General features: G+C 35.0%; 1 protein-coding gene, 2 long non-coding RNA genes and 1 other non-coding gene across 6 annotated transcripts; all 4 read right to left on the bottom strand.

The window, feature by feature from the left end:
- Positions 1-410: 410 nt before the first annotated feature.
- Positions 411-9,275, bottom strand: LOC110894531 (microtubule-associated protein 70-2). 2 transcript variants are annotated; one of them, XM_022141750.2, is made up of 11 exons: positions 8,851-9,275; positions 8,690-8,775; positions 7,400-7,465; positions 7,138-7,308; positions 6,321-6,491; positions 6,074-6,229; positions 5,850-5,996; positions 4,071-4,142; positions 2,790-3,281; positions 1,463-1,650; positions 411-902 (listed from the first exon to the last, which is right to left on the bottom strand). In XM_022141750.2, exons 1-11 carry the CDS (start codon positions 9,089-9,091, stop codon positions 863-865), a joined length of 1,830 nt encoding a protein of 609 aa, XP_021997442.1. In that variant the 5' UTR covers positions 9,092-9,275; the 3' UTR covers positions 411-862. The 2 variants fall into 2 exon arrangements, with proteins under 2 accessions (XP_021997442.1, XP_021997443.1); XM_022141751.2 differs by lacking the exon at positions 4,071-4,142.
- Positions 9,276-11,560: 2,285 nt separating this feature from the next.
- LOC110896548 lies at positions 11,561-14,787 on the bottom strand. 2 transcript variants are annotated; one of them, XR_004874725.1, is made up of 3 exons: positions 14,661-14,787; positions 13,538-13,614; positions 11,561-11,919 (listed from the first exon to the last, which is right to left on the bottom strand). It is a non-coding gene; the product is annotated as an uncharacterized LOC110896548 (long non-coding RNA). The 2 variants fall into 2 exon arrangements; XR_002567983.1 differs by having other exon boundaries at positions 11,561-11,763.
- Positions 14,788-19,610: 4,823 nt separating this feature from the next.
- TRNAG-GCC lies at positions 19,611-19,681 on the bottom strand. The gene has a single exon. It is a non-coding gene; the product is annotated as a tRNA-Gly (tRNA).
- A 2,969-nt stretch (positions 19,682-22,650) lies between these two features.
- LOC110896549 lies at positions 22,651-23,165 on the bottom strand. Its single transcript, XR_002567984.2, has 3 exons — positions 22,952-23,165; positions 22,790-22,866; positions 22,651-22,717 (listed from the first exon to the last, which is right to left on the bottom strand). It is a non-coding gene; the product is annotated as an uncharacterized LOC110896549 (long non-coding RNA).
- Positions 23,166-25,538: the final 2,373 nt, after the last annotated feature.

Genomic DNA, 25,538 nt, shown 5'->3' with positions numbered 1-25,538 from the left:
GCCCTCGAGCCACTGCCATAGTCACCAGTATCGCCACCCATACCGACACCTCTGCCAACACTGCGATAACCAGGACAATCACTATTGACTCAATGCGGGGTATTTTTGGGTCAATTTGGATGTAGAAATGGAGTTCTAGATTAATTATGCTATGTATTAATTTTAAAGGCCAATTTTTTGAGCCAGCAAATGCATTAACAATCCCACACACGCCTAGTCCAAACTATTAGTCTCGATCCAACCCATATTGATACTACCTTTAAAACTACTCGTTTTGACCCAAACTCATCTTGCTCAGCCTATTTTAAACAATTCCATTTGATCTGTCACTCAACCTGCTCGTTTTGCTAGGCTTAATCTTAGCACACACTTATAATATTATCGATCAAACCAGATTCCAACACCACAAAGAGCACATAAACAAGAGTTGTATAACTACTAAATCAGCAAACCCTACGAATACAACACACAATTATAGAACTACTTCTCAAACTTCTTTCCCTTTCTTCATCTGATTACAACAATATTAACAAACCTGGATGAAAACACCAGAAGCTGATAACAAAACAATGAACTGCAAATTTCCAAAACGGGTCAACCCAACCTGTTTCAACCCATACCAGAGCCACCTATACCCTCACACAACTACACAAGCATGCTGAGCGTTTAGCTCAGCTTTACAGTCCCTCCACTCATTTCTCTGCTGATTAGTAAGACAGAATACCATATTAGGCCCCCACCAGACCGACTTTTTCAACCCGACCCATTTTTTTAATCTTCACGGTCCTGGAAGACACCAGATCCATCTTGATAAGAGTGAAAAGAAAAGGTTGGAGAAGAAACCCGGTGAATCTGTTGTAAATTATTGGGTGCTCCTTGTCAACCCGCCTCGTGTCATATTCCTGCATAGATAAATAGAGACCACTAAATACATACAGGTTTGGCCCTAGAATAATAAAAACTAAAAAAATTATTAAAAATAGAGTAAAATGTCATTTTCGTCCCGGAGGTTTGGCCAGTTTTGCGACTTTTGTCCAAAGGTTTGTTTTTCCGCATCTGGATCCAAAAGGTTTGAAATCTTGTCATTTTCATCCGGCTCATTAACTAACACTCCATTTTTCTCCGTTAAGTCAGGTATTCTGTCTTTTTTGTTAACTTAAAGGGCAATTCGTTCTTTTTCACTTTATGTACAGGCATTTAGCATAATGTACAAGTATTCAAAACTCAAAAGACTGAACTGCCCTTTAAGTTAACAAAAAAGATGAAAATACCCCTCAACGGAGAAAAATGAATGGAGTTAGCGAGCTGGATGAAAATGGCAAGATTTCAAACTTTTTGGATCCAAATGCAGAAAAACAAACCTTTGGACAAAAGTCGCAAAACGGACCAAACCTCAAGGACGAAATTGCCCTTTACTCTTAAAAATATAAAATGTTCGGTACACAAACCGTCTAAAGCTTACCTGGCTGGATTTATTTGAGAACTATTGGTAGAACCCCTGGAGCTCCCGAACCGTTTTGCCCTATTATCTTGTTCTTTATGGACACGCATAGCAGCTACTTCTTTCTCCATTACAGCTACCTCTCGTCTCATCTTTTTTGCCTCGACCTCCATAGCCTTGGTTAATGTATCTACTTTCTTTGATAACATCTGAAACCAATATAATAATCAAAATACAAAATAATAACGTTATGAACAAATAATAACAATTTGGGGCGTGTAGTTGTGACATGACACGAACCTAACATGATATTCGCGGGTTTGGTATTAGTGATTATAGTCTAAGCGGGTTCGTGTTTGTTTCGGGTCAAACCCACAGAACACAGTTTAGCTAAACCGATCAGATTCAGGTTTGACCATTTGCACTTTAAAAGTATTGTTTTATATACATTTGTATTTTTCATTGTAAGTTTGTAATTTTAGAATGATAATATGCAAAAAAAAAATAATAGAAAATAAATCAGGTTAAATGTACCGTGTTTGTGTTAACCCAGGGATATTCGTGTCGTGTTCGGGTTCACATGTTTGGCATGTAAGGCTGCAAACAAACTGAACTTTCAGCAAATAGTTCATGAACCATTCGGCCGGAAGTTCGCTTGTGTTTGTTCGTTTAATAAATATATGAACACGAACAAAACATTTCGTTCGTTTAGTTAAATGAATGAACATGAACAGAGGTCGCATTCGTTCATTTATGTTCGTAGATGTTTGGTAACGTGTTCGTTTATGTCCGTTCATGTTCGATAGTTCCTTAAGGTTTTAATCTTTATATTCATTTTTAATATTCTTTTATTTTTATTTATTTTATCACCCAAACAAACAAACAATTCACTTTATTTAAGGTAATTGAGACAAATAAACCCTACTCAACTCTCGAGTGTTCATTTGTGTTCACGAACATTCGTTTGTGTTCGTTTCTGTTCATGAACACCCGTTTGTGTTCATCTGTGTTCATGCACGTTTGTGTGTGTTCATGAACACTCGTTTGCATTCGTTTGTGTTCGCTAGCTAAAATTAACGAACGAACACGAACATATTTGTTTCTTTAACGAACGAACACGAACAGAAAATCTCGTTCGGTAAGTGTTCATGAACTGTTTGTGAACACATGTACGCCCTTAACAAACAAACACGAACAAGGCCTTGTTCGTGTTCATTCGGTTCGTTTGCAGCCCTATAATGACATGACTTTCGGGTTCGTGTCAAATTTTCAGGTTTGTGCCAGGTTGACCCACAAACTTGACCCGCTTAGCACATTTAACAACCATAGAGAAGATAAATAAATTGACCTCAATGGCATCATCCTTGTCTTTGAGACTTTGATCCTTCTCATGCCCAGATTTCCGCAAAGAAATCACCTCTTTTTGTAGCAAATCATACAACAAACCCGGTACAGTATCTTCAACTTCCGTTCCTGTGAATTCACTCGGTTTTTCATCTGGGGTTTTCGTAAGGTTAAAAGTAGGACTGTTGGATCCACTTGAAATAGGTTTACTCCTGTCGACAGATCTTGTACCACCATCGAATGACCTTGATGTACCTTTTGCGTGTTTTAGTATAGAACTTGAACCAGCAGAAAGTGCAGATCTCATCTGAAAAGATGGTGATCTTTTGTGCAAACCGTTGGAGGGCAATTTGGTAAAGTTGTCAGCTCCACCTAAAGACTGGCGTCGTGAAGGACCGTTGATGATGCTTTTTCCATCAAATGAGTTGCTACGCTTGATAGGGTTAGGTGACCTTATGGTATCTTCCAGCACTCTAAGTCGCAATTGATATTTTTCCTAAGATTATATAGAAATAAATAATACAGATAGTATTTAAGGAAAGCTAAAGGTGGCAATTTCGACCTGTTTACTAATTAGGGGTGTTATCTGACACGACCCGAAAACCCGACACGAACCTAACACGAAATTCACGGGTTTGGGTTTAGTCTAAACGGGTTCGGGTCAGTTTCAGATTGAACCTGTTTATCTAAACGGGCCGGGTTCGTGTCAACCGTTGGGTTGACGGATTGACCCGTTTAACCCATTTATATTATATTATACTTTTTCAATATGTTTTGTCATCTTTCAAAATGGGTGGGTATTTTATGCCATAATTATAACTTTAAAAGAGAAATTGACATAAGATTTTTTTAATTGAAATGTAATTGTATTACATATATGTGTGTTTTTTTAGTAAATTAATTTTGATATACTAATCTGTGAAAAAAAATAAAAAATTTCAGGTTGAATGGATCATGTTCGGGTCAACCCGCGAATATTCGGGTCGTGTAACTCGTGTTCAGGTTCATATGTATGACACGATTTTCCGGTTCAGGTTGGACACGCCAGCCCGCGAACATGACCCGTTTAGCACCCCTATTACCAATAAATGGGTCAAATGGGTTGAAAGTAGCCCAATAATTATTCATAAACTTTTTTAATATAAACAAATAGATTTTTCCAGACGAAAGCCAACCGAGCCCACCGCATTTTAACCACTACAAAAACGACCCTTTTCAATCTGACCTGTTACCCAACCCGCCCATTTTGCCACCTCTAAGAAATGCTTTTTAATCAGATAGCTACTTTTAACTGTGCTTCGGATCTTGCAGCACGCTCAGTTATGGCTAGCTTATCCCGCAACTGTTGCATCTCACCCTGATAGAGATCGGTTATGAAATAATTGTGATAAATTGAATATAGAGAAGATAATAGAAACAAAGGACAGAACCGATTGTATTGCTGAATACGTAAAGGAACAATTACAAAGATAATCCAGGGCTACGCCCTCTCTCCACGCACAAATGCAGGAGCCCTAACGAACTAACAGACTCAATCCCTATCCTAACACGCCTTATTCCCTATTACTTATAATACCCCCTATATTACACTTTAGCCCCTTAAGAATACCTACAAGTCACTTCCCTCTCATAGTTGATTCCCATCATTACTCCCCCCTTCGAAACAGTCTTGTCCTCAAGACTGGGATCGACTGCGACGTCCGGTGGCCGAGGCTGCCCATGCACGACCCATAAATGCGATGTAGCCGAAAATGTCAATCGCGTTCCAATGAGAGGACGGTGAGACAATGAATGCTTTCCCCTGTCAAATGGAGCTTTCCCCTTCTCACACAAGTCCAAATCAGAAAAAATCAGGCTCACAACCATTTGTTGCTCCACACCTTGGCCCGGATCTGGATAATCCAAATCCACAACTGTTTTCAGCTCCCCATTGTGGCCCACCAGTGGTTCTGAGCCCAACATCCCTTGTAGGTTGTCCAATAGGAGTCCATTCACGCTATGCGACATCAAACGGCCATGGCTACATAAGTTTTCTTCACATCGGGACATTATATTCTTCAATTGAATGCATAATGACGGAGAAGAAGGAAGAGACGGAGATCTGAACAAAGGATCTGCAGAACCGCCTGAAAAACTTGAATCCGAATGAATATTCCTCAGCAAATGGCCATGGTCGTCGGAAGCTTCTTCAAATTGGTCATGAACAAACGTGTTTTCAGCAGTTGAGAAGGCCCAATTAACACTCTCTGGCCTAGATTTGGAGCCACATCCAGTATGCAGTAACGATTTCCCCAGGCGTTCTTCAGACCTGGCGATGATAGACTCCAATTGCTCTAAGAGAGATGAAGGTGGAGGATTAGGAGGAGAATCAGAGTGACGATCCACCACATACTCAAGTTGCAGATCTGAAGACGGATTTGGAAAAAACGACGGAGATCCAGATCCTGACAAACTATCATCAGACCTCGTCTCCTGATGTTGAATCCAAGCGAGAAACACCTTTCTAAACTCACGGGATTCAGCCCGATGCTCTTCTAATGCCTTCAAAGTGGTTTTGATTTCAGCAACATCACCTTGAAGTTGTTTAATCCGTTGTTCCTGAGCATCTAATCGAAAATTATGAACTAGGGTTTCCATGATAAACAGAAGAAAGCGGCAGGTCACAGGCAGGTCGGACCAATGATAGAGATCGGTTATGAAATAATTGTGATAAATTGAATATAGAGAAGATAATAGAAACAAAGGACAGAACCGATTGTATTGCTGAATACGTAAAGGAACAATTACAAAGATAATCCAGGGCTACGCCCTCTCTCCACGCACAAATGCAGGAGCCCTAACGAACTAACAGACTCAATCCCTATCCTAACACGCCTTATTCCCTATTACTTATAATACCCCCTATATTACACTTTAGCCCCTTAAGAATACCTACAAGTCACTTCCCTCTCATAGTTGATTCCCATCACACCCTGTTACCAAGAAATTGGCAAGTCAACAAATGAGAGGGAAAAAAACTTTTTAAGGAAAAGAAGGTTCCAGAACTATTGTACTTCCATTATACCTGCAAGAATCTTCTTTCATCAAGCCATTGTTTTACTGGCATCACTTTATCATTAGCATCTTTCCACTCATTAGCTACGACAGTTGCCACTCGATTAGCAGTAACTTTAGCACGAGCTAGCTCTCTGTCCAGAGTTTTTCGTTCATCCTGTGTTGAAAATCAACAAACTAACAATGATATCTAACATTGGTTAACTACAATGGTAGAAATGTAATTTACTGTACATTCATCTCTTGAACTTTCCGCTGGTAATCCCTCACTGCATTTGCAGTAGCACCACCAGCAAGAACGGCTTCTTCAAGCTCATGTACAGTCTGTGTAAGCTTTTCCACCTCAGCAACCTTTTGGCGATGCATTTTATCAATGATTTTATTTTCCTCCTAATAAACAAAATACCATTAGCAAATGGATAACATATTTCGAAAAAAATATAAATAAACAATTACAGATTAGAAGTTAAAACCACCATACCTGACAGATTTCTATCTGTTTCATCAACTCCTGGTTCTTGTTCTGAAGATCATCCACCATAGAAGCCTTTGCCAAAGCAACCTGAACGGTCCTCTCGACTTCAATTAGAGCAGCCTCCTTTGACTTGGTCAATCTTTCTAATGCTTTGTTGTCATCCTGTAGCTTTGAAATCTGAAAGCCAAAAACACAGCTTTAATATTAATTTTTAAAAGTTATCACTGTCATATTCTATGCCGTTAATTTAGAGATGGCGATTCCAACCCCTTTACTTATACACGGGTCAATTCAGGTTTACGTTTTATCTCTGTTAGTGCATATGTGCATCCGTGCGAATAGGCTAGATAGAGTGTGTGTTGTAAATGTTAGATTGTTTAGCGCATGAGTCAGTCAACACATGAGAGCTGCGTTTGACTTTACGTTGTGTGATGTACACCGTATGAGACATGCATGATAGAGTAACGCATGAGACATGCGTTTGAGGCTCCCAAAACGCATGTGACATACCCTATAAATAGGTGTCACGCGTCGGTTAGTGAGAAGTTTTAGATTTTGGAGATCAAACACACTTGTTCTTCTCACCCTGGACTGTGATGTAAACTCTTTCGGTAGATAATAAAATCTGCAAGGACTTAAACGTTATGCTGCTGAAACTGTTCTACTTATTTTAAACTTCCATCTTGAACTGATTATACACTAATCAGTAGGATTTCGATCCGTTTTTCAGGGATTTTTAATCTCTAACCGATCAAATGAGTAAAAACAAAAATACTAGCCATTAGAAATCCCCAAAAAATATCTAGTGAAAAGACAGAACTACCTCTTGTCGAGCAAGCTTGAGCTCAGCCTCCAACGGTGCAAGGATGGCTTCAATTGGTGGCATATCATCGTCTTTTTGAGCAGAATGAACTCTTCTAAGAGTGGCTTCTGCTGCAAATTGAGCTGCCATTGATGCTCTTTTCTCATCATTGATTTTCTTGATCTCAAGATTCTACATAACCAAAAATACCATCCCGTCATATAAGATGGTATGATGACATGAATGTAGAAACAATGGAGGATAAGAGTGATTTGATGGATACTTTGCTTTCTAGAAGAGACTCCGCCAGTTTCAGCTTCTCATCTACCTTGGACAATTCGTCAGTCAACTATGGTAAACACACAAAAGTAGAAGAAAAACATGTCAAACTAACGCCAACTGTAAATATGACTTTAAGAAAAGTTAGAGATAAGAAGGCTAAAGGGAAAATACAACAAAAATGTAAATACAGCAAAACAGGTGTGATGTTTGGGAAGACCAGCGTAACAAATTCTTAAGGTCTAATATAATATTTAACTGTTGAAAGCAAACATAATATCAATAATAAAGTAGCAGTCGTGTATACATAAAACTGCACCTAATACTGAAACTACAAACACAAAAAAATGACCCGTAAGAGTTATTTTCTTGCACAGAAGTTAAATTGACATGGAAACAAAAGACTCCACACCATATAAAAGTTTAGATACAGTGACAAGATAATGTCCCTCTAGGGAAAAAAATAAAATTGTAAAAAGAATTGGTATTTACAAGCAATGTGTGTAGAACTATCAAAATCTCATGTCACTGTTGTCACAAACTCAGATAAGTAAAGGAGTTACGAATGTATCCATAATGAGTAAATACCCTATATATAGATTAAAAAATCTAATACAAAATTAGAAAAACAAACACAACAAGAGCATGTTCTATTGTTCTATGTCTGACTAATTATCAGAAGAAATTCAAAACGTTGAGAATGACCGATAATGACTTAAGGTACTTCTGCTCAATATACAACTGACAAAACAAAACACATGTATCTTTTCTCAATACCAAACCTCAAACATATAATAGTTCCAAATCAAATCTCCTTAAAAAGATCTTTAGTCTCATGGTAGCCTGCTATGGTCCCTTTACAAAACTTTCGATATTAAGTTAACCACACACTTCACATGTTTAAAAAATAACCAATTACAAACTAGAAGGATCCAAACCATCAAACTCTATAAGCATCATTCATAATTATTATTAGAATTCAAATTCAAATTCAAATTCAAGGCTCTCTATCGTATTATATCAAATAACCCTAACTTCCATGATTGAGTTAACCATACACTTGACATGTTTACAGAATTACCAATTACAAACAAGAAAGATCAAAAACTTCAAACTGTATAAGCATCATTCACATTTAATTACACAATTTAAATTCAAATTTAAGGCTCTCTATCTTACTATATCAAATAAGCATTCAAATTCAAAATCTCAAGTGCATCCAGTAAATAAGACTTCACATAATAACAATCCATATGAAAAACAATAACGAATTCGAGACTGATAAAACTATAACCTCTTCAACAGCTTTCTCCCTCAACCGTTCCGATAACCGAAGCGCCTTGATCTCCGCTTGTGCTTCCCCCAATTCTCTATCCTTATCTGCACAAAATCAACATAAATCAATCAAAATCTCAATCTACAACATCAATCAATCAATCAATCCACATTAATCACCTCTAACTTCATTTTCCAACCGATTAAGCTCAACCTTCACCGGATCCGAACCGTGCAGCAGATTCATAAACTCATCGGCGTCTAAACTAGGTCTCACCGCAGTTCTCCGACGACTACCGGTGCCGGAAACCCTACCTCCTTCCCTGAACGATCGCGACGCATTAAACGTCGTCGTTTCGGCCATCGGAGTGCGTACATTTCCGGCGATGTTATTGCCGCCGTTGACGGTTAAATCTTCCATTAGTTGGATCTGTAATCAGTTACACATCAATAGCTGTTGTATATCAAACCCTAGGATTTATGCGAATGTAGATACAGATGCAGGTATACGTATAGTAGTAACAAGGAGAGTGATGATCTCTTTCTAAATATATAGAGTCGCTCACTTTTTCTCTCTCTCTCAAGATTTGAAAAATGTTTGAAGTGTTGTGTGTGATTTGGCTTTTTAAAGCATATGAACAAATAACATAGGCAATGTTGGAATCTTATCGGTTCGGTACGGTACGGTACGTATACGATATACTACTCGGTATAAAAATCAACAAGTGTTTTACATCAGTCGAATACGATAATAAACACCAATATCAGCACGATGTCGTTCGAACGGTATTGTTCATATTGTCATGATACTGAAACTGATATTCAAACAGAATTGAATAAATGAAAAGTTATCGAAACTAGAAACCATAAAAATACAGGTGAAATCAATGTGTTCCAATTTCTGGCCTTACACCGACCATCCAATGTACCATGGACACTGATATCAATAAAAAATACATTGTCAGTTTATCGAAAGCAAAAACAATAAAGTTAAAATATTGATATCAATACAGTTGTTATCCAGTCAGTCTCGGTTTAGTTTGATACGATAGCGGCACAATATCCATTTTCAATAAAATTTAGATTGCAAATTTTCATAATATAAATTTGCAACAAATTGTTGCATTATGTGTTGTACTGTACCCCAAGCATGAGGGGTTTTCCAAAAAAAAATTGTGATTTTTCATTTTTAATCCAAAAGTTTTAATCATTTGTATTTTAACACTTTTAATTTGTTTAGTTTTAACCCAAAACTTTTCACCTTTTGTAATTTAACCCAAAAGTTTTTATTTTACAACTTTGGTCCCCATACTTTTTTGTCTTTCGCAAGTTTTTCGTTTTACGTTTCGTTCTAAATTTTGCGAGCTAATACGTCCCAACGTGCGTGTGTGGTTCAACGTTTTTCGTCTATTTTTTTCACATTTGACAGGTATGTCGCAATGTGTCTATTTTCCCCCTTTGGCAAGTTCACTGCAACGGGCGGATCCTACATTTACTTAGTTATTCTTTTCTACGTTATTTTGCAAGTTAACACGACGCAACGTGCGTGTGTGGTTCAACGTTTTTACCTCTATTTTTTCCATGTAACAAGTTCGTCGCAACGTGTGTGTCCTAAATCGACATAGTTATGTTTTTCATGTTATATGTTTCGGTCTTATAGTTTCGCATTAACACGCCGCAACTTCAGTGTTGGTGGTCGCTACCAACGGTGTGGCATTTATGTTATTTGGCATAGTTTTTGGCCCCCGCCGCAACGCGGGGGTGGTTAATTCTAGTTATTATAAAATCAAATTAAATGATATATAAGATATTATTAAAAAATACTTAAACTTAATAAATTACTATGCCTCATTGGTTTTAATCCGATTTGATCCTCAATTTGAAGCTTCGATGGTTGACTAGGGTGTTCCAAAGATGCGACCACCACAACTGGTTCCGAATTCAGATCTGGTGGTGGTCGACGGGTGGTGTTAGCGTTGGTACAGGTGGTGGTGGCTGTTGATGTTGGTGCAGTTGGTGGTGGTGGCGATGCACTGAGCTGGTAGTGATCAGCTGGTGCTTCGTGATGGTGCTGGTGCTGGTGGTGGTAACTATTAGTGTTGGTGCTAGTGGTGGTGGAAGACTGGTAGAGAGAGTGGATGGGGCTGAGAAAAAGAGAGAGTGATATAGGACCACATAATCACGCATGGGACTATAATCACGCACGTTCTATGATAATAACGCACGTTATATTTTTTTGTCATGTATGTTAATGTAGGTTAAGCCTTGAAGCACATTATACTTTCTCTCTCTCTCTCTCTCTATATATATATATATATATATATATATATATATATATATATATATGTGTGTGTGTGTGTGTAAGAACCAAAATACCCTTACTTTTATATTTAAAATTACCAAAACAACCTTCTACTTAACTTATATTTTGGATGAAGTTAGTGCAAAGGAGCTAAATGAAATGGTTAAAATGACAAAATTAAATAAGAACGAAGATAACTCTAATATATAATACCAAAAAATAAATATAGGGATTGATGGTTTATTATTGGAAAGCTAACTTTTTAAATAACTAGGACCCCCATCTCATATTGAAAAGCTAGTTTTTTTCTTAATGTGCATGTGTACATATAAAATTTAGAAAAAAGTTATAATATGATACTAATATAATATATATTGGGTGTTAATATTCACACAACCTTCTACTCTTTCCTCTCTCTATATACATATATATATAGAGAGAGAGAGAGTAAAAAAGGTGTAGGAATAAAATTTAGAGGTATAGGATAGTGAGAGCCTATATATTTCATCTTTCCTTACATCATATGCGTACGGATTTGATTTTAGATAGGGGCACTTGTAGGACCCTAACTCGTATTTAACAAAAATCGCAGCGGAAATTCGTGCCATAAGATTTCTTTCGTTACAACGTCTTGACTTACTTGAAAGTCCGTTTAAAAATAACTCTTTTACTAAACAAAAGCAAACTTCCTATTTCCTAAGGTACAGAATCGATCATTCTCGTACAATCTACCTTGTGACTCGGTCTTCTATCTCTATTCCTTGTGATAATCGTCCGTACTCTCGTACAACCTGCACTCACCACATACATTTATAACATTAGCACACGTTATACATATAAACAAGATTCATACATGTATACTTTCCATTCAGCTTTCTCTCTAATTTTAAGCATATCATTCGCATATCCATTCCCTGGTGAGCCTTCAATAATGTACCTGCATTAATCTTCGTTTTCCAAGCACACGATTAATATCATTAACACTCAACGTATCCAAAATCATACTTACATATACACGTGCATACATCCATACCTCTCTACATACATGCATACACTCATACGTATCTTCATATATTCTTAAATACACTTCTACATACGTACCTACATTCGTACGTTTCTACATACATGCCTGCACTCATACATATCTTCATACATACATAAATGCACATCTGCATACGTACCTACGTTCCTACGTCTCTACATACCTGCATACGATCACACATACTTCCATACATACATAAATACACATCTGCATACGTACGTACATTCCTACGCCTTCACATATATACATACTATCATACGTATCTTCATATGTACATAAATACACTTCTACATACGTACCTACATTCATACGTCTCTACATGCATGCATATACTCATACATATCTTCCATATATACATAAATACACATCTGCATACGTACATACATTCCTACGCCTTCACATATATACATACTATCATACGTATCTTCATATGTACATAAATACACTTCTACATACGTACCTACATTCATACGTCTCTACATGCATGCATATACTCATACATATCTTCCATATATACATAAATACACATCTACATACACGTACAAGATCTTGCATACCTCTTACATACTCATACGTTAATTACATGGGACTTAGACTTTGAATTATAGCCCATAAACATCTAAGGATCGATCAAAATCATGTTTAGAAAGCCCGCCGTAGTCCATGGATAACAAACCGAAGCCTACGATACATAAATCAACTTAAATAACAAATTTAAGGTTTTTGGACTTGGGGAGGGCGTCGGCGACGGCCCTAGGGCCCGTCGGCGACGGCCTGTGGTTTTTCGCGTAGCCAAAAACTCCGTAGACAGGTAATTAGGGCGTCGGAGAAAAACTGGTTTTCTAGAGCCCGTCGGCGACGGCCCTAACCCCGTCGGCGACGCTCTCTAGAAAATGCCTTTTTCTGCAGATTCGTTTCGTCGTCCGTACGCACTAAAACGCGCATAACTTTTGAACCGTTTACCCGTTTAACCTTCTGTTTCTTCCTACATGATCGTAATTTGGTCCTCTATCATGTGGACCTAAAATCCCACACCCGGATGAAGAAAAACCTTTACTTACGCTTACGGCTTAATAATCATTTTTTGACGTAATTGACCCATTCATATATTTGACAACATAACTTGTTGGTTTAACCTTAACTTTACATGAACTTAATAATTCCAAGGTCATCTACTATAAAAGAGTCATTCCCGGATACCTTACACCTTTTTCCATCCATTTTGCTCAAAAGCTTATTTTGACCCGTTAAGGTGTTTGCGCATTAAATGGTATATGGTTTACAAAACCATACTCCCCACTTTTATACTTGACCCAAAACCATTACACTAATCGAATAGCTTTCTTATAAACTACTTTTAAGATTGTTCGCCCAATATACCCATCAAGGGCGTTTTAATCAACTTTATTCCCATTACTTACAATGAAAGACTTCAACACATACTTGACATCAAACATCATGTTTAATTAAATAAAGCATTATATTACTAAATAAACTAAGAAGTGACTACGGAAATCACTTACCTCGAGTGCCCGTTTCGTACGTGCTTCCTCCTATCCTTTCCGTTAGCCTTCCTTGTTTTCCCCATCTTGACATGATCCTATACTTTCATGTCATCATGGTTGCCACTTCGTTAGTATAAACTCACATATGGACATAGCATGTACTTAATGATTTCTCTAACATGACACTCGTGACAAAGCCTTGTTTTGCTATTCGTGCACAGTTGACTTTTAGAAAGTCAACTGTCTATCTTATGAATTATCAATCTAATCCATATATTCGCATCATTATAGTCGATTATACTACGGACATCAAATACATTCCCTACTCACATAGTAAAACACCATGCGACCACAAGATCATATATGCACACCACATAAACAATTCCTTCCATACTAGTCATCTCATAATTTCATGACTAAAAACATCATTCAAGATTAACTAATTTACACTATCCTTGAACCCGACATTAACCTTACTAGAAATCCACATACCATACAAAGACACCACTTTCACCCCTTGATCCCTACCACCAAATCAACTAAACACATAGGGTGTACCGTATCTTCAAGTATAGAGTACAAACTCCTAATGCATGCTTCTACCATATCATAATAACCATTCAAATTTCCACATGAACTCCATCTAAAACACACTTCACATATTAGTTAGTTAACAACTACTTCATTATCACTTTTTAAACTTATTTACTCACAACTTGCGTATAATTCCACATTTAATTGTCACTTAAGCATTTCATCAAACACTTGGTGTGCATACAACGTTCTAAGCCTAATGTACAACCCATTCATGCTTTGTTACCCTTTTCTTGTTTTCATTTATCAATTTCAACTAATTTCTCATAACTTTCCTTCTAAATCAGATTCATTTAGCAATAATCTACAACATCAAACTTCATACATATCGAAACTACACTCTATCTAGCATAAGCAACATAATCATCTTCATGACATTACTTCCATAAGTGGGTTTTTATTAAAACATCAAAATAATCAGAAATTCGAGCATGATTCATGTTTCATGAGATGATTCTACTTCATTATCATTATAATTTCACATAAATTCACGGATTGAACACAACCCATTTCATACAACTTCACCAAATTGGATTCTAAAACTTACCTCATGTATTACAAGTCTAGATGAACATGGATTTGAGTTCATGCATAAGATTTGAGTTGAATCTCCCTTTTGATTTGGTCAAATTGCATCAACATGAGCATTCTTCCTTCATTCTCTCCTGTGGGTATCGACACACACCACCAACACCCCCACATAATACTGAATCTTCTAATTCAACTAAACTTGACTCAATTTTTCCAAGTTTAGTCCCTCTAGTTTGTCACACCATCACAATTGTCACCAAATTCATTCTTTAGTTGTTTTGACTAAGTATTTTAACTAGATTAAATAACCTATTTTATTTTATTTCGTGTCATATCTATACTATATTATAATGTATGAGAGAGGGGTATTTTAAGATACCCAAAAAAATAAGAACTTCTTCCCCCTTTATTTATAAAAACACCCCTAAAATGAGGGTAACATGGTCTTTTTAAACATTAATTATATTTTAGTCCTTCATATTATTACACTTAAATCCCTTTATTTTAACAAAATTATTGCTAATTAGTTACATCATTATAATTTCACATAAATTCACGGATTGAACACAACCCATTTCATACAACTTCACCAAATTGGATTCTAAAACTTACCTCATGTATTACAAGTCTAGATGAACATGGATTTGAGTTCATGCATAAGATTTGAGTTGAATCTCCCTTTTGATTTGGTCAAATTGCATCAACATGAGCATTCTTCCTTCATTCTCTCCTGTGGGTATCGACACACACCACCAACACCCCCACATAATACTGAATCTTCTAATTCAACTAAACTTGACTCAATTTTTCCAAGTTTAGTCCCTCTAGTTTGTCACACCATCACAATTGTCACCAAATTCATTCTTTAGTTGTTTTGACTAAGTATTTTAACTAGATTAAATAACCTATTTTATTTTATTTCGTGTCATATCTATACTATATTATAATGTATGAGAGAGGGGTATTTTAAGATACCCAAAAAAATAAGAACTTCTTCCCCCTTTATTTATAAAAACACCCCTAAAATGAGGGTAACATGGTCTTTTTAAACATTAATTATATTTTAGTCCTTCATATTATTACACTTAAATCCCTTTATTTTAACAAAATTATTGCTAATTAGTTACACTTATCCCATTCCACAACAAACTTATAATTATTTTACGTATTTTTGTCATATCTTATAAACTTTTATGTTTTAAAAAATCCGAAGGTACCGTGATGTCCTACTCATTTTTGTCGACGTCTCGATAGTTGTCTTGGTCAGTATCGTTGTGCGGATTAAAATGTACAAGTAGATGATGCATTAGTGTACAAGTGATTAAAGCAATGTGTCATATCACATTTCAAATGCTCAAGACTATCTACGTTGTTGTCAGTATTATCAATTTAATAACATTTCAACCATTTTCACTCCGATTTTTGTTTGGTTAAGGTTGTTCATCAATTTGTTTCGACGAGTTGAAACCTTGCACATGCGGGTTTGATATGAGCTTTGTTCGTATTCTGTATGTTTGTGTATTTAGTTGGTTGGGTGTACACACTTACATGGGTTAGCAATTAGTAAATTGACATCAAACAAGCTCACTTGTTTTATCCAATTTGTTATACTAAAAAACTTTATATAATACCGTATTCAACAAAATGAAATTTTAGTTTTCATAAAAAAAATTATAAAAACGTTTTTATAAGCATTTTCGTTTTCATAAAACCTTTTTTTATAAAAACTTTTCGTAGAAGTTTGGTAAATAAATTTTCCACCGACAAACTTTTCGGAAAAAAAAATCCATAATCTAAACATAATACATATTCAAAAACTGAATACCAGATTGTGTTGCATTTTTTTAGGGATTATAAGTTCAAAAATACCCTTATAGATAATATCAGATAGTTGAAAAAAACTACATGTTATTTAAGTCATTTGTTTATAGGTTCTATATACAGTATAATTAATTAGTTTTTTTCACATCAAGAAATTTCTTGTTCTTTAGAATTTTTGGTTTACAGGTACTTCAATTTTCTGTTGTGTATAACTTTTATTTATTCTTCTATGCTCACACTTAACATTCATCTTATTTATTATTTAGTGGTTTTGGATGTTTACACATGTATGAATGTTTATAAAACATGATATATTGTTTGTTTTTCTGTTTATTATGTTTAACTGTGAACGCTATTTTTTATCCTATATTATATATAATGGTAACATGATAAAAATATGTAATTAAAATACTTAACATTTTTTTCCAGTTCCCAAACTGCTCTAGCTACCACTACTGATGATGTATCAGTTAAAGAGGAGAAAAGAGAAAAAACTTATCCTCCTGTAAAAATCAAACAGGAAGAGATACAAGAAATCCCGGAGGACGCTGATCTCGATATGACAAATGGTGGTGTGACAAAAATAGATGACATCCTTGAGATGTTTAAGCCGTACGATTACGATTTCATCAAGATGCAAATTACTTGACACTTGAGCTTTTAGTTTTTAACTTTTATATTTAAGACTTATATTTCCTTATTCGTATGCTACTTTATATAACTTTTATTTATTATTTATGTTTAAGACTTATTTTTTTCTTATTCGTGTGTTACTTTATTGCATCAATGGTTTTTTTAAGTACTTGATAATCTAAATTCTAAATGTAATAATTACTAGACATGTGTAATAGTTATGACATATATCCACCACAATAATGCTACCATAAATATTATACGAATAAAAAAACTACCAGAAATTAGTGTCGTAATGCAAAGTCTCGCTCCCGCCGCATCGCGCGGGCAACCTGCTAGTCATATGTGGAAATATAGGGCGAATATATGCGTTCGAATTTTGGGGCGTTACAGGCTCGCTGGCTCAACTAGCATGATTCAAACTTAAGGTATTTTTTATTTTTTATAAATAAATAAAAAAAACTTTTGTTACTTAGGTTGTTAAGCTAGTTATGGAGAAGATATCAAGATGACGACTCATAAACTTAAACTGGTTATGAATGAAAATATCAAGACGATTCACAAACTTTTTAATTTTTTCACACATATTTTGTCAAGCAACAAAAGAATTGGTACAAATTGATGTTGGGGCATTTTGTTAACCGATATTTGCTTATATGGCGCTAATATGTATACACACACTTTATATTGTCAATGTCTCGTCTTCATCAACATTATAAGAAAATAATCAATCACTTCCTTTTTTTTCCAATATACTCTTCATCCTTTTTAAATCACTAAGACCGGTGTAACACCGCCATTATTGTGTTGTGACTATGGCCACATTAACATGACAATTGAGATGTTAATGTTCATCATCAATAGGCTGGCCATCCCCACACTACCGTCATTATTACCATCTCATTGTCAAGCACAAATAAGATGAGATGCAACACCCTTTGATGATAAGATGAGACACAACACCCTTTGATGTTTATACTCACTCAAGTCACTCTCATGGTTATACATCCCTGTATATACACTTAACCAAGTTTCATATATACCTCATAATGAGAATAAAAATGTAATATAGAAAATATCAAAAAGGATAAATTACACTTTTCGTCCTTTATGTTTATATCAAATTGCAACGGATACCCTTTAACTTTAATAATTACACTCATAGTCCTTTATTTGTAAAAACCATTACAACGTACGTCCTTTAGCACCAACCCAGTTAAAATTATCAGTTAAGTATGATCATGTGTAAGGCACATGAGGGTATTTCAGTCATTTACCTTATCCTTTTATTTAAAGCTATATTTATTTATGAATAAAACAAAATTTAACTTAAAAAACTAAAAATTAAAACACATATATAAAATCAGTTCTTTCTCTTTACTCTTTCCCGTCACTTTCAACCTTTTCTTCAGACAACCACCAACACCATTCAACAACCATGAACCACCACCCAACCTCCAGCAAGCAACCATGGGTAACACCGCCATCTTTTCAACCACCACTGCCAGAATCCACCACCGTATTTGCATCCATCGGCCTCTTTTGATATGATTGGGCTCGACGGCAATGATGGCGTTCCGGTTGTAGCCAGCGGCTGCCGCGAAAATTCAGGTTGTAGCGGCTACAAACGGCGGTTTATTGGTGTTTAGATCCTGCAGCGGTGTTAGATCTAGAAGATTTCAGTTGTTGAAGAACAACCACGGTATGGATCCAGGGTCCCGACGATCGTCTTGGCGGCTGAGGTTTCAGGAACCGGCGATTAAGCCACCAGTCATACATAATACCACTCCAAGTTTGTTCACAGACGGTGGTTGCTGGATATGGTTAGGTCATCATTTTGATTTGTCATTATTTTAGTCAAAGGGGAAAACCATGACGATATTGTGTGTTCGATTTGTTTGATTCGTCGAATACTGAAATGGTTGTAGCACTTTAGTGCAGCATAGTGGATATTTAGGATTGCTTTTATGATTTTTTTGATTTGTAAATCTGGTAAGTAGTATGCATTTTGGTTTAAATTGATTGGAATTTGGTTGTGAAGGAATTGTTTCTGTTTGGGTTGAATGTGTTCATGAAGTATATAGATGGTGGTTGTGGTGGTGCTTGCCGGAGGTTGCTGTGGGTCTCACAGTGGCGATGAGGTCTGATTTGATGGTAGTGGTGGTGGAATTGAGAGAGAGAGAGAGAGATAGAGATTAGGGGTTGTTTATTTGTTTAAATATATTTAAATATATATACTAGTAAAATTACTATCGTTACACATGCTATACTTAACTGAAAATTTTAACCAAGTTAAGACGAAAGGACGTAAAGTGTAACGGTTTTTACAAACAAAGGACTGTGAGTGTAATTATTAAAGTTAAAGGGTATCCATTGCAATCCGATACAAACATAAAGGACGAAAAATGTAATTTACCCTATCAAAAAATAATGCTCTGATGCGCTTATAATCGAAATATCGAAAGCTGTGATGACCAAACATCACATTGAGCGCTTTTTTCATCATTGCATATGCACCAGCCGGGAATCGAACCCGGGTCTGTACCGTGGCAGGGTACTATTCTACCACTAGACCACTGGTGCTAGATGTTTTGAAGTTGCTGGATAAAGAATGATAAGATGATAGTCAGTTCGTATAAACAACTTACCAATTGTATGATTAATATAAATATAAATATAATATAATATAATATAACTAGGTTATAACCCCGTGTATTACACGGGTTGAATAAATAAATTTTATATACTAAATAATAAAACATTATATTTTTAAAAAACTCATTTATTGTACGGGTTGAATAAATATAATTTTATATATTAAATAATAAAAAGTTATATCCATAAGAACCATATTATACGGGTTGAATAAATGTAATTTTATATATCAAATAATAAAAAAGTTATATCTTTAAAACCACGTGTATTACATGGGTTGAATAAATGTAATATTGTTTACCAAATAATAAAAAAAAGTTATATCTTAAAAACACTTGTGTATTACACGGCTTGAATAAAGATGATTTTATATATCAAAAAATAAGAAAATTATATTTAAAAAAACTAATGAGTATACTCGATACATGATAGATATGGTGATTGTGGAGATAATTATTGAAAAGAAAATACATTGTTCAAACATATTATTCAAGAAGCAAATAAGCAGTCATTTGAGTGATAAAATATAAATTACATTTAAAAAGCCCGTAATAAATATAATTTTATATATAAACTAATATTGAAATTATATACAATTTGTTTAAAATTATGTAATAATAATGAAAATAAAAATAAATAATATATTAATACAAAGTTTGATTTTATTGATAAATAATTTGGTTATTTAAAAATATCTTAAATTAACAATTTAAATTTAAGGATTATATTTTATTAGAAAAATAGAAGTATTTTATTCGACATTTAAAGTAGAATAAGATTTAATATTGATTTTTGTTTATTTAGTAATCGAAAAGAATAAGAGTAAATTTGTATATTACAAATAAAAAGTATCTCATATGATATAGAAAATCAAATAAATAATATTATAAATGAGAAGTATAGATTAAATTTAAATTAAATACTAATTATCTATAGTTAAGTAGAAGAGATTAAACAAAATAATATTTAGTAGAAGAGTTATCTATAATTATTTAGAAGAGATTAAAGTAAATAATAATTATCCATAAGATATTAAACTAAATAATATTTCGTAGGAGGGTTATTTATAATTAATAAGAAGAGATTAAACTTAAATAATAATTATTCACAAGAGATGGCTTAATATGATGACAAATGTCCCAAAGTTGGTTTCTTTTATTATATAGTATAGATATAATATAATATAATTCGTTTTATTTTACTATGTCGTCTGTTTACTTTAACTATAGAGATCAAATGGGGAAAAAGATAGAAAGCTACAAAAAGAAAAAAAAAACATATATATTATATCACCTGAAATTAAACCTCTGTAGAGAAAATATACATAATAATTTTCTTTTTGTAATGTTTATATGAAAATGAAAATTATTCCATGTCAATATGTTGAAAATATAAGAGTCCTAACTATTGTTTTGGGCTGCCATAGATGTTTGGGAAGAATATAGGTCGGTTATAAGAGTTTTCTATTCCCTTAGATTGACGTATGATACAATTTAGTCATTAGAACATCAGTTTTACATTGATGTTTGGAGTGAATTTCAAGTTTTGTCCTTTATCTTTAGGCTACTTTGCAAATTTTGTCCTTTATATTTAAATTTGACGAGTTTTGTCCTTTATGTTTAAAAATCAAGCACGTTTTACCCTTTATGTTTAAAAATCAAACACGTTTTGTCCTTTATGTTTAAAAAATCAAGCACGTTTTGTCCTTAAAAATCAAGCATCAAGGACAAAACGTGCTTGATTTTTAAACATAAAGGACAAAACTCGTCAAATTTAAACATAAAGGACAAAACTTGCAAAGTGGCCTAAAGATAAAGGACAAAACTTGAAATTCACTCTTGATGTTTGGGAAAAATATGGGATTAGAACATCAGTTTTACATTGATGTTTGGGGAAAATATGGGTAAGTTATAAGAGTTTTCTATTCCCTTATATTTAACTATGATACAATTTGGTCATTAGAACATCGTCAAACATATATATGGGAAGCATTTGGTATGTAGTAGACCTGGCAACGGGTCGGGTCGGGTTGGGTCGGGTCATGGGTCAAAACGGGTTCGGGTCAAAACGGGTCAATTATAAAAAAGGGTTGATTTGGTTCGGGTCGAAACGGGTTCGGGTCGAAACGGGTTTCGGGTCGTGTCGGGTCCGGGTCAGAACGGGTTTCGGGTCGGATCGGGTCAGTTTTTTTTTTTTTTTTTTCCTGAAGCTTACTGTTGCATCACAACTAGACGTTTTCATCAAATGAGTCTTAAATTAGTGCTTTAAATCCGTTTGATTATTTCTAGACTATAGTTACATTACATATCTTGACAAAAAATTGAAGCCGGAATAAATAAGAAAAAAGTAGGTAGCAAAACTGAGTAGATCTTTGACTTACAGGTTGCATCAGCAGAGGAGAATGATGTTTATGATGGATTAGGCTAATATTTATGCTGGAATCAACAAGTATCATTTATCAGATTTCGTAAAGCACTATACGGCATCAAATAGCAAAGGTTCAAACTTTTCAAAATAAAATAATACCTAGAACTTTAAACTCTTGAAAAATGAACATAATCATCCTGTTAATTTATCGACGATGAATTTGAATTTAGGGCAAGTATTAGTATAGAGGATATAGAGTGATTACCCGTTAACTTAATTCTTGAAACTGAAGAAACTAGAAGCGATCGACGAAAAATGCATTCTCACTTGCTCAATGGGACGAGCACCGCACCAACAGCTAGTAGATCCAAACTTGACAACTTGAACCAGTGTGATAATAATCAAACCAGAACCATAAAACTAAATATAATAATCATAGAAGTCAGGTTACAAATTACTAAAGTTGCAAACCGTTAAGTAAACTGAAAATTACAAAAGATCTAGTTCGGTTCCTTGCATTTACAAAGGATCTAATTCAATAACATACAAAACGTCTTGACGAATTGCGCTTCTTCATGGATGCTTCCTTTAAAGTCCCTATGTTATAACGGGTCAAATTTATCGTAAATATATATAATAAATTGTTTTAAAATAGTCTAAATTAATTACCTAAAAGTTGCCAAAAGTTGGAATCAATGCTTCAATGTCTTCAACAAGATCTTCATCCATTTCGTTCTCGTTTTCATCTAAACACGTTAAAAAATTAAAGTTGAATTATTAAATAATTTATAATTATACAAATTAAGTTGCAAAGAGAATGAACTTTAATACCTTTTAAATCAAATAACCAATCACGTGTGCATAGCAATGCTTCAACATTTGATGATAGCAATGAAGTTCGATACTTACTTAACACCCGACCTCCAATACTGAAAGATGATTCGGAAGCAACAGTAGTAATCGGGATGCTCAATATATCGCGAGCCATTATAGCCAGTTTTGGATACCTTACTTGATTTTCCTTCCAATATTGTAAAACATCAAGTTCTACTTTTCTATTAACGTTTTGTTCCTCCAAATACAATGTCAACTGTGACTTTTTATTATCAGCAACTTTGAATTGGCTTTGAAATGTATCGAACCCATCCATTTCATCGAGCGTATTGCCACCAACATTTGAACTCTCGGGTATTAAAGAATCATGCATTGTCTTCGATTGAATATTATACTCTGTATCATATAGCTTATGCATACCATCCACAATACACTTCAATTTCATTTCACGCTCTTCAAATGTCATGTTAAGCTTTGAAAAACAATATTCAACAAGCTTAACCTTGTACCGAGGATCTAGAATAACCGCAAAAGACAAAATCATGGAATAATTTTTCCAATATTTATCAAACTTTTCTTTCATGTCTTTCGCCATGTCACTAATAACTTGATCCGCATTGCACATCTCCTCTTCAATATACAACTGAATTCTCCACACGTGATGAAAATATAAGTTCGAGGTAGGATAGGAGCTTCCAGAAAACAAAGTAGTGATTTCATAAAAAGGTTTCAAAAGTCGTGTGATTATTTCCACCCTTGCCCATTCCTCTTCTGACGGAGAAGTTTTAAAAACTGAATCAACTAAGGCTAACCGAGTATAAGCCCGTTGATAAGCTAATGCACAATCAAGCATAAGATATGTAGAGTTCCATCTCGTTACAATATCTTGACGAACATGCTTCCCACATTGTAGTGAAAGTATTTGTATGCATTCCGCAAACTTATACTTCCTAGCAGCACTTGCTCTCACATATTTCACCGACTCTCGAACCTTTTCAATGGCCCCTTCAATTGCTTTCAATCCGGCTAGAACGATAAGATTTAGCACGTGCGCTGAACAACGCACATGAGTAAAATCTCCATCACACACTAATGCGTTATTCAAACGCAAATGACCTTTCAAACGATCTACTAATATGTCATTGTATTTTGCATTGTCTAGTGTGATGGTAAAAACGTTTTTCTCGATGCCCCAATCTGCTAAAAAATTGATCAAGTGCTCTGCTAAAATGGAACCACTGTGTGGAGGGGGTATAACTCTAAAGTTTAGCACTTTTTTCCCTAGATTCCAGTTCTCATCAACATAATGAGCTGTTAATGCCATAAATCCATCTGTCGTGATCGAACTCCATAAATCAGAAGTCAAGCATATCCTACCGGTTACCTTTTCTAACTTGTCTTTAATAATCATCTTCTCTCGCTCGTATATTTTTAAGACATCCGCCTTTGCAGTATTTCTTGTTATGAATTTCACATCACCGTGTAGAAATTTGTGCAACTTTCTTGTTTCCTCATGTTCAACATAGCTGAAAGGATAGTTATGTTTGATAATTGAAATCGCCAACATCTCCCTGTACATCACTTGATCTAAAGGGGCGCGTCTTTGTTTTTTCGCCGGACCAGGCCCATCAATATCAAAACACTTAGGGATATGTCGTCTTAAGTTAGATGTTCCCGAGCTTGCATTCGTAACATACACCTGTCCGCAAGCACTGCATTTTGCTTTTTTGTCCCCATTGGGTGCAACCGGTAATGGGTCAAAATAGTCCCAAACATAAGAACGATGTTTACCCGAACTATATGAATTGCCTTCATCCTCATGTTCCCCTTCTACACTATGTTGTCCAAATTCCGAGTTGTTTGACATACCTTTCAAAATAATACTCAAATTTAGTAATTTCAGGCTATATTTGTAAAAGAAAAAAGCATATTCAACATCCACTATTCCAATCAACAACTCAGTATCATCCAAAAATCAAAACAAACAAATCATAATCCACTATTCTAATCAACAACTCTATTCAAAATCAAACAAATCTTACAGTATATAACAAGCCTTTTCCCATAATTGTAAATGAACCGTAATACAACTTTATATATAAGCAACAGCCGTAAACATATCAAAGCATATTGTATTACTGAAATTGACAAAAAAAAAAAAAAGACAAAAACAGATTATGGCATAAGCAAGCTAGTAGTGATTTACAGAACACTTCAACACATATTTATGTTCAACAAAATAAGCATCATATGAAAAGGGAAAACAAGCAAGTGATTTTGACCCAAAAGACAACACAAAGGAATACAAAAGATACAAAAGCCACCATTCAACACAGAATTTATGCATTTTTCTAAGACATTCCTAATAAATTTCAGAAGTTCTTATAAACTCTCTTCACAAAATTAAAGCCTTTTTCAGAATAAAAATAAAAATTTCAAACCTTGTGCCAGAGGAGATGGCGGAGACGGTGGGGGTTTGTGCCGGAGGAGACGTCGGAGACGTTGTGGGTTTGTGGCGGAGGAGACGGCGGAGGAGACGGCGGAGGTCTGTGGCGGTGGACGATGTGGGTCTGTGGCGGAGGAG

Source organism: Helianthus annuus, chromosome 12 (genome assembly GCF_002127325.2).
Source record: "Helianthus annuus cultivar XRQ/B chromosome 12, HanXRQr2.0-SUNRISE, whole genome shotgun sequence".
Taxonomy (NCBI): Eukaryota; Viridiplantae; Streptophyta; class Magnoliopsida; order Asterales; family Asteraceae; genus Helianthus; species Helianthus annuus.
This window is presented reverse-complemented; position numbering and strand designations above follow the sequence as displayed.

Coding starts and splice junctions, on each gene's coding strand:
- LOC110894531 (XM_022141750.2), bottom strand. CDS start 9,091: ATGGAAGATTTAACCGTCAACGGCGGCAATAACATCGCCGGAAATGTA. Junction 6,230..6,320: donor AACAGATAGAAATCTGTCAG/GTATGGTGGTTT, acceptor TTTGTTTATTAG/GAGGAAAATAAAATCATTGA. Junction 3,282..4,070: donor GATCCGAAGCACAGTTAAAA/GTAGCTATCTGA, acceptor ATATAATCTTAG/GAAAAATATCAATTGCGACT.